General features: G+C 43.8%; 1 protein-coding gene across 1 annotated transcript; it reads left to right on the top strand.

Moving 5' to 3' along the window:
• Nucleotides 1–2,287: 2,287 nt before the first annotated feature.
• DEXI (Dexi homolog) lies at nucleotides 2,288–10,138 on the top strand. Its single transcript, XM_072120719.1, has 2 exons — nucleotides 2,288–2,612; nucleotides 7,747–10,138. The coding sequence occupies exon 1, from the start codon at nucleotides 2,354–2,356 to the stop codon at nucleotides 2,558–2,560; it is 207 nt and encodes a 68-aa protein (XP_071976820.1). The 5' UTR covers nucleotides 2,288–2,353; the 3' UTR covers nucleotides 2,561–2,612; nucleotides 7,747–10,138.

Raw genomic sequence — 10,138 nt, 5'->3', positions numbered from 1 at the left:
TGTTTTTAAGGATTTCACTGTGCGTTCCAAATGACTCCTCCCCTTTATTCTTTGGGTCTGTACAATCACAGAGATACCAGATTTATACAGTTCTACTAGGTTTAATTAAGTTTAAAAAGTAAAAATTTCCATTTTTTTGTGTTTTGAAATGGCAAGAAAGTGGAGATTCTGATATGTTCGGTTAAGGGGTTCACTGCCGGGAATAACTGTTTTAATATTTTAAAAGATCAGACAATAAATAACATGTTTATGATTTTTTTGGTTTATTCATACATTAGTTCTAGGGATAAGGAAATGATTTCATTGTTTCATGCGGTCACATGTTCCATGGGCAATGTGTTTTGAAACACAACGCAATCATAGCAGGAAGGGGCTTGTGCCAATCACATCTGCACTTGAGAGGAAACATATATGATCGGTAACTAGCACCACGTGTTTTGCATGTAAACAAGGTGCTTGTTCCTGATCGCATACGTTTCCTCTGCAATGCAGATGCAATCATCACAAGCTTCCCACGTTATGATTGCATTGCGTTTTAAAACACATTGCCGATGGAACATTGACGGCACAGCTGAAGAGGGCTAGGTATGTTTGTGGAGGGCCCTGAGCCCTCTTCCATAGCTCCCAACCGTCAGGGATTGGGGGGGACTGTCCGTTTTTTTTTTTTCACTGTGCCTCCATCCCGGGTGGTTGGGAAAATGTCCCTGCATGTCCCGGTTTGTCTTGCCTCCTGATTCCCCCCCACCTCGGGCGGTTGTGCCCCCCTTCTCCAAGTCAGCTCAGAGTGCAGGCATCAGAAGAAGAAGCAGGACTGCGGCGGGAGAGTGAGGGAAAGGTACGTAACAAGTTTTTTTGTTTGTTTAATAATTTGGAGGGGAGAGGGGCCACAATATAAGGAAGTATGGAGGAGGGAGGCCACAATATGAGGGGGGATTGAGGATAGGAGGCCACAATATGAGGGGGTGGAGGGCAGAAGACCACAATATGAAAGGGATGGAGGAGGGAGGCCACAATATGAGGTAGATGGAGGAGGAAGGACAGGAGGCCACTAGGGAGGATGGAGGACAGGGGGCACAATATGAGGGGGGTGGAGGGCTGGAGGTCACAATATGAGGGGGTGGGAGGACAGGAGGCCACAAGGGAGGATGGAGGACAGGTGGCACAAAATGGAGGGCAGGGGGCCATGATGGGGAGGAGGAGAGGATAGGAGGAGGGGATGGGGTAGGAGTACATAAAGTATTATATATAAGTCAAGGGGAGATAAATAATAGTGCGGGAACAAATGTATAGGGAGGATAAAATTAAAGATGGGCCATTATATGTTGCATTAGGAGGTATTATATAAGTCCATAGGATAGAATTCGGCCATTATACTATGAGGGGCCATTAAGGTCAATATTATACTTATAATTATGTGTTTGGGGGTGGGACAATGGGTGTGGTTTAAAAAAAATGGGGGGAGCTTTTTGTTCCTCTTTCTCTAGCCCAAAAGTTGGGAAATGTGAATTTGGTTTTCAAACATTCTTAAGGCCACTGAAACCCTCTAGTACAGTGGTGGAGAACCTATGGCACGGGTGCCAGAGGTGGCACTCAGAGCCCTTTCTGTGGGCACCCAGGCCTTCACCCCAGCACAGAGTTTGCCAGCTAGATGGATTGTCATTGCAGCTCCTGCTCTGGGTCTCCTAATTCTCTCTCTTCAGAGGACCCTGGAGGGAAGCTACAATCCAAATTTCTCCATCATCTTTCTATTGTATTGGTGAATTCAGGAGGCCAGTATGATTAAAACCTGTGCTACAGCAAGAAGCAATAAGTTACTGCTTAAATTGTTATGTTGGCACTTTGCGACATATATGTGGGTCTTGGTTGTAGCTCCGGCACTCTGTCTCCAAAAGGTTCGCCATCACCGCTCTAGTTCCTCACAGTCATTAAGGTGCTAATGGGTTTAGTTAGTGTCCATTTAATCCTCTTCTAAAAAACGTCCAGTAAAATCCATGGACATAATAACAGATCCGTGTTCCGTTATTATTGTTTCAGTAACGGAGGTCCGAACGCAGGTGTGAACTGGGCCTGAAGTGTTTTTGAGGGAAGGGAAATCATCAGCACCGCTACCATACAGGAGGTAAAATAAAATTGATGCATTGTATGTACAAGTAATCATTTCTTGTCACTGATAGTAATGTACACAGGGATGATGACACTGGACCGTGGCGCGTGTGAGTGACAACCTATCTTGTGTGTGAGTCCCCGCCCCCGGCAGGCTGCTCCCCGCCCCCGTGTATGTATATGAGTGTCGCTCTGCAGTGGCAGGCAGTGCCCGGGCCCCGCACCGCTGGATCCGCATGAGCTCCCCTATATGTTCTACGTGGGCTTGTTCTTCGTCAATGTGCTGATCCTGTACTATGCCTTCCTGATGGAGTACATCGCCCTCAACGTGGGCATCGTCTTCCTGCCCGAGGACATGGACCAGGCGCTGGCGGAGCTCGGAGTGTTGTCAGACCCCGCATCGCTGCTGTATGAGGCGGGCAGCGACATGGACGTGCTGGACGGCTACCTGGACTAGTGATCCGCCGCTCTGCAGCATGGCCCCTGCCCGGAGCACTCCCGCACCTACAGTGAGTTACCGGGGGACGCTAGAACCCTAACAACCAATCACATTGCAGCTGTCATTTATCCAGCGCCTGCGCAAAATGAGAGCAGACATGTGATTGGCTGCTTTGGATAAGTCTATGTACAGTTATAAGACCCTTGTATGACCTGTATGTCACATGCTCCTCCTACCTCGTCCCGACTACCCCTCCTGCTGCTCACATTCATACAAAGTAGTTGTATGGAATATGTAGGTAATAAAGTTATCACATCACGTGACCCGGGCAAAGCGGCTTCACAATGGACAAGGCTTCACCATGGGGAGACATTCGGAAACATTGCGGGCCGTGCGCCAGTTTTATGATGGACTTTGCACGTTCTATTATGTGTAATCTGCTTGCACATGTAGTTAGGAAGTGTCTGCGCCACATTAGTGTCACACGCGACTGTTTTGTGGCACAGCTGCACGAGGCATCATGCAAAATAAATAAGGGGGCGTTCCGGTGCTCAGCTGGACCGTGCGCCAGATTTATCATGCAAAGTCAGACAGAATTGTGTCACATGCCCCATGTTAAAGGTGCACCATAAAAAAAAAGTAGGTGCACTCTGTCGGCGCAGTGCAGGGGGTGCCAGATTCATGAAGAACATGCGCCACAAATCAGCAAAACAGGAGCACTGGACCACACTTATTACAGTGTTTGTTTTCTGTTTTACTTTGCACTAGAAAGAACGTGCTGACTGCTTGTACATGTATTTATAAAGTGTCTGCGCCGAATTTGTGTCGCGGGTGCACTGTGTCCAGCAAGACGAAAAAATTGGGGGGCATTTATATAAAATGTCGGTGTCTGCACTGGCTTGGTAACTGACTTGCTCTTGAAATGGATATACTTATTTAATGTTGTGGATCTGTGCAGATACATTTCTGGCACAGAGACCATTTTCTGTCCCTGGGACCAGAATCTGTCCTGAGCTCCATTAATGTGTGCAGCAGTCGGAGAACAAGCTGAGCGCTGCCCTGGAGTATAGCAATGGCCACTGTGGCAATGCATCGGTGGCTGACCTCATCCGACACGTTGGCCAGTCGGAATTGGACGCCAGAAGGACAGATACAGGACACATTCTGATGTGGGGAGTGTTTTGCCTCCTGCATCCCAACACCCATCTACATGTTATAGACCGTCGTACAATTAAAGGGGTTTTCCCATCTGGACATTTAATTAAATTCATTTACCATATGTAAACATTTCTTCAATTGGATGTTATTAAAAAAAATGTTCCTGTGTGAAGATAATTTCTCATAAATGTCGCCATGTTGTCCCTTAGAAACAAGATGGCTTCCTCGGATACGACCACCTCACATTTTGGTAGCGGTGGCCAGACTTGGGCTATAGAGTCCTGCCTGATCTCCTGGATTCAGTGTTCATTACCACAGGACGGCTGCGGGACATGCAGTAACTCCAGGACATTTAATATGTAAAACCTTTTTGTTTCTTTGTGCAATCACTCCAGTAGAGGGGGTCATATCCAAAGAAGCTATTTCGTTTCTAAGCTACCATATCACTACATTTATGAGAAATTATCTTCACACAGGAACATTTTTTTTAATAACATCCAATTGAAGAAATGTTTATATATGGCAAATTAATCCAATTAAATGTAAATGCCCAGATGGAAATACCCCTTTAATCCAAAATCTATGATAACCATTGCAGTAGAACTCAATTTGATTTTAAACTCCGCCTTTTGGGTACGCTAGTGTAGGCGGAGTGCAATCGCACGGCTTTGTGTCCCAGCTAAACCCAATTTCTTTGGTTCTACTTTCTGCCAGTTTACAGGGGCCAAAAATGGCTAAGAACTATTCCGCCAAAGCACCTTTTCGGAGCTAGCGGAAAAAAAAATTCTTTTGGTGCCACCTGCTAATAAATCGGTTGAAAAAGAAGAACATGCAATGAGAGCGCCAAAAAACTGGCGGAAGTGCCACAGTAACTGTCCCCCAATGTGCTCCTAAAGGGGTGTGTTACTGCTTAGTAGGAGTATTTATTACTGATGTGCTCCACCATTCTGCAGCATGAACAAAGTGTACCCCCCTCCCCCCCAAAAAAGTGCCGACTTTCTAAGCAGTGCAGGGGTGCATTTTACACACTCCATAGGCAGTCCTCATGAATCTGGTCCCCCTGCACTGCTCTGAAAGTGTGCACCATTTTTTTTTTTGTACAGAATTGTGGCACACGTCATTAATAAATGTGGTGCAGACTTCAACTAAACGGCCCCCTCAGCTACACATTTTTTTTTTTGTCTTGTCAGACACAGCGCATCCCCGACACAAAACTGGCGCAGACACTTTATAAATACATGTGCGAGCAGCTTGCACGTTCTTTCTAGTGCAAAGTCATACAGAAAACTGGCACAAACACTTCTGTCCTTCTGTGCTGTAGCTTCACAGGCTGTTACTCTGTGCAGGAGCATTACCCCTATCCCTTTTCTTGCTGTAATCTCTCACAGTGGGAGGAGGGATGTGCTCCTGCACAGAGGAGTCCTGCTCATACCCCCAGTAGCCTTCTGGCAGATTGGAATATTTTTAAAAGTTGATTTTAGAAAGAAGCCATGGACAACAGTCCCAGTGCCTGAATCTAAGAGTAAGTGTCCTTGGTGTAATGCTTGATTTTCTTTTTATGGTACATCTCCTGTAAGGGTATATCCACATGTAGTGCAGGAGACAAATGTGCAAATTTAGACCATTTTTGTGAGAGCAGAATACAGGAAACCCTCTCATGTTGCTTTAGGGAATTAGGAAATAGAAATATGCATGTGATGTATGATTTGTGAATATCTTAAACAAAAACAGAACTGAACTAGGATGAGGTGAGAACTCCCAAATATATAAATGTCTTATTAGTTGTCTGGGCTGGGGTATTATAAAATATTGTTTGAGCTGGGGTGTGTATCATACGATAATGTCTTTCTGAGCTGGGGTGTGTATTATAAGATAATGGGGCACATTTACTAAGGTTCCGCGGACCGCATTTTCGTTGGGGTGGTGTTGGCCGTCGGACAACCTGACTGATTTGGACTAAGCGCAGGATTTAAAATTCAAATTGTGTCGCAAGGCATGCACTTACATACACCGGGACCTGAGAGGGGAAGCGACACATGCAAGAAATCGGGCTCACAATCTTGTTGAATCGCGGTAGTATTCATCCTCGTCGGACAACGCACCTCGGGGATCGGGTAAGTAAATGTGTTCCAATTTCTGGTCTGGGATCTGTATCATGAGATATTGTATAAGTTGGGCTGGGGTCTGTATTATAATATAATGTCTGGGCTGGGTCTATATCTAAACTATTTGCCCAATTATTGTCTGTATAATACTATGAAAATGCTGCCCTCTGACCAAAAAAAAAAAGGCTGACCCGTAACACTAAATACCTCATTCTGCATCCCATTTACAGAAATCTAGTTTCCATAAGCTGCAATATTCTAGATTTCTGGAAAGGTATCCTGGCCCCAATGTCACTAGTACAATGTATCAGTCATCACTAAGTCTTATGCTTGTGTGTTCTGTAGTCTCACAGCTTATTGTAAAATACCTTCCTATGATGGAAATCTTTCCTAGTTATCTTTCCTCTAGGGTCAGAGGTTGTCACATTGGTGTCACAGCCCCAGCCACCAATATGCTGTGACCCCTTCATTCTCAGACTTGTAGAAGCTTCTATCATAAAGTGAGAGAACATCTTTACGAGAAACTGAGAATCCCCCCCCCCCCCCCATGTAAGTGAGGATTTTTGGTTTTCTGTTAGGTTTGTCCGCTGCAGCCTCACATTACACAATGCCTTATTTCTGCAGCATAGCCTTCCCCGCTTCTATAAATGCACATGTACATTTTCATTATTAATGTGTTTGTGGATCCCAGAAAATCTATATTTGAAGTATTTTAGGACCCAAGGTTGTGCTTGGCCTATACCACTGCTCTAATTTACTTTTCTCCTGAATCGGCACAAGGTGATCTTACAACACGGACTGATATGGCGTCTCCTTGAAGCCTGTGCAGCGTCTGACCATGCGTTTATGTTATGACTGTCAGCATCGGGCTGCAGAAGGTGCAGTCACTTTTATCATCATTATTATTAATTCAGGAACCCAAATGCTGTCCATGTGCCATCATCAGCTGGCATTGTCCTGACCTCTGAAGATTCAAGGACATACTGGAACTGGGAATTGCTGCAGATGTACAGTGCAAGGCTCCATGCACATGTCCAAAAATGAGGGCATAAGTTCTCCATAAAAAAGGACGGCTAGCTTCAGGCCGCCACAGACATCGAATTGTGCACTGGAGGCCGCACCACGAATGATAGAGCAGGTTCTGTTCCTGCTCAATTCCCTATGAAGATAGGAGGGGTGACCGCTCATCCCCCACTCTCTCCAGCTGCCTTGCGGCTTACCGCACATATCTGCTTATGTGGACGTGTGCATGGAGCCTAACTGGGAATTAATGGGGCTTTCCAAGGCTAACCAAAACACCACTGTGGGTTGAGAAAAGATTAAGATAAGATTAAGGAACATGCCTGAACCGGAGCCTATGTGAGGACCAAGGTCAGTGGCACACGCTCGTGGCCATGAATCACATAACTTTTGCTGACCAGATTTAAGGGAGATGGAGGTGATATGAGAACAGGGGTCCATTGTAACTAACCCCCAAATGAATCGAGCAGCTTGTCGCACATTGGACAGTGCCGTACTATGGATGTGGATAGGGGATTATTCAATGTTACTGGAATACCCCTTTAAAGTAAATCTAAAATTAAAATCAAGCATCAAACCAGGGACACTTTCTCATATGTGTTATCCATGGCCTCCCCTCTTCTAAAATCAACTTTTTAAAGTATGCTAATGAGTCTGAGCGTTTACATTGTGCATGAAAACCCCCCCTTCCTTCTCCCACTGTGTGCTGAAACTTCCTCTGCTGTTGAGATTACATCAGGGAGGACAAGACAGTGTGACAGTCTGTGAAGCTACAGCATGGAGGAACCCCACATCAGTGTTTGGGTTAGCCCTCTAGTCACCGTTCTATAGAAGCCTATTTGTGATCTATACTTTCCATAAGCATTCCTAGAAGATCTTGTTCTGTGTCACTCATGTAACTACTTTTCTCTTATTTTCTAGTTTCAGACAAATGCGGAATATGCAGAGAAACTGGAAAAATTCTTGATGTAAAGAAACGCTGTGAAAGTTTATTGCGGAACATGGATGAAACCTAATTTGCATTAAACCTTTTTACTAACCAATGTCGTCTACACGTTCTAACATCTACCACAGCGCCACGTGGCGTGGACTTCTGTTATGTGATGAACGGGCCTTCTGGTCATTTCAGGGCTCTCCTTCACAGCATATAATGTGAAAGCATCTCCCGAAACGTCCTCGAAATACTTGTATATAGGATATGTTTACAACACAGTGTTCTGCTATAAGGTATTTTGTAACCCAGGGCTTGAATCTAATACAGTGCGCCTTATAGTCTAGCATACTGTACTAAGCGGGCAGCATCATGCACATTACCATCTCCATCCGCAAATTATTGGCATTCCCAACACACAGTCATATAGGAAGACTGGACTGGGGTATGGAGTAGTCTTCCTGTATAACCAACACCATTTAGAGGATTTCCTCAGTCCTGACTAAAAGGGCATGCTACTTGTATAGTAATTCTATATTTTTCCAAATATAAAAAGAAAAATTGGACACTTGATGAAAAGAATGAACCTAATATTTTGACAGCTAAAGTTTGGAATAATTAGTATTTTATTAGTAAATATTAACAGCAATAAATATATAGTCATTATCTCACACTTAAGCGCTATGTCCACCTTCACAATCATTTATTATAGCCTCAGTGCCTCTAAAATCAAAAATATAAAACAACTTTGGAAAGTTCCTATAGCTCCTATATAATGAGTACCCCTGGTAAGACACAGCGATGGAAAAGAAAAAAAAACCTGGGAAAAAAAAGGATTTTATTTACATTTACCTCTAAAGGACTGATAAAAGGGTCTGACTACATAGGGTTCAGTTGCTGTCTGTTACCATGGAGACATATTATGTGCATTGGAGCTTGTAACAACATCCTATGACAACATTGCGTTTATTTTAGATGCTTTGGGGAATGTAAATATGATTGGGCAGATGGACATAACCTTTAAGAGACATATAGAAGTATAAATACAACTAAACCTCCTGTTCACCTCGCTCTGTAATGAGCTTCTCCATGTTAGTAGAAGAATCTACACCGCCACCAGCAAGCAGTCTGTCTGGTTTCTTAGGTAATTATGTGTTTTATGTTGGTATCTGGGTATTTTTAAGTACCTAAAAATGTATTAAAGAAAAAACTGCTAATTTGTTATTTATATGTCCTGTCCTGACATCTCCCTTTATGAAGCAGCTTTACTGCTTATTCTGGGCCCTGGCGCTATCACATGATCAGAAAACTGACTGATCCACTCGAGAACCCAAAGCAAGTCTTCCCATTCATTCCTATGTGACACTGGGCCACACTCAAGGGATTGAAGGGGGAAACTGGTTTTTGGTTCGCCGATAACAGGCCAAGGCCCAGACCTAGCAGAAAAGTAGTCAAGTACAGCTAAAGGGAAGTGATGTCATAGCACGCACAGATATGACATATGAATTACACAAGGAAAAGTAAAAAAAAAATTACAGACAACTGAGCACAGTGGGATAGGAAACCAGGGATTACCTATTGAAGCAGCGAGTACAGACCCCAACAAGCACCCACCTACAAGAAAGGTATATTATAGACATATTATTATTCTGTGCAACAGAGTCATGTAATCATATCTGTCATGAGCAATTGCCCTGCCATGAGCTTATGATAGTGTTTGTGAATATAAGATTAAGGTCCTGGCAGGGAAATTGTTCATGGACTGTTAGAGATCACATGACCCTCCATCTGCGTCCCCTTTACATATCAATAAAATGGTTCAGAACTTGTAATAGATGTATGTTGGTAAATTACCTAATATCCCCCCCCCACTTACACACACATTACAAAAAACATCAGGTAAAGTGGCCAACCCCTTTAAAGAGGACCTGTCCCCTTTAAAAACTGCACTAGAGTAAGCAGCTCCTAGTGCTACAGCATATGCCGCAGTGTTACACTACTAGAGAGAGCGCAGGTGCAGCGGTTTAAATTGTACAGCACTGCAGTGTTTGTTAGTGTTATTGGAGGTCCCTCCAGCAATGTAACACTGCGGCATATGCTGTAGCACTTACTTTAGTTAGCTGCTCCTAGTGCAGTTTTTAGAGGTGACAGGTCCTCTTTAAGACTTTATTTTTTTTACAGATTCCAGTCTCAAATGTTTTGGAATCAATGAATGAAAAAAAAAAAAACGTTTGCAGTTCATAGGAACATTATTATCTATATCTTACTGGTGAGGTAGCACTAGGTCCCCAGATTTCCATGCATGACCAGCTTGCGTGATGTGTTTCATTCCTTTTTTTTTGGAGTTGATGTAATGCCAAAAAAGATTTAATATGAGCAATA

This window comes from Engystomops pustulosus, chromosome 8 (assembly GCF_040894005.1).
Source record: "Engystomops pustulosus chromosome 8, aEngPut4.maternal, whole genome shotgun sequence".
Taxonomy (NCBI): Eukaryota; Metazoa; Chordata; class Amphibia; order Anura; family Leptodactylidae; genus Engystomops; species Engystomops pustulosus.
This window is presented reverse-complemented; position numbering and strand designations above follow the sequence as displayed.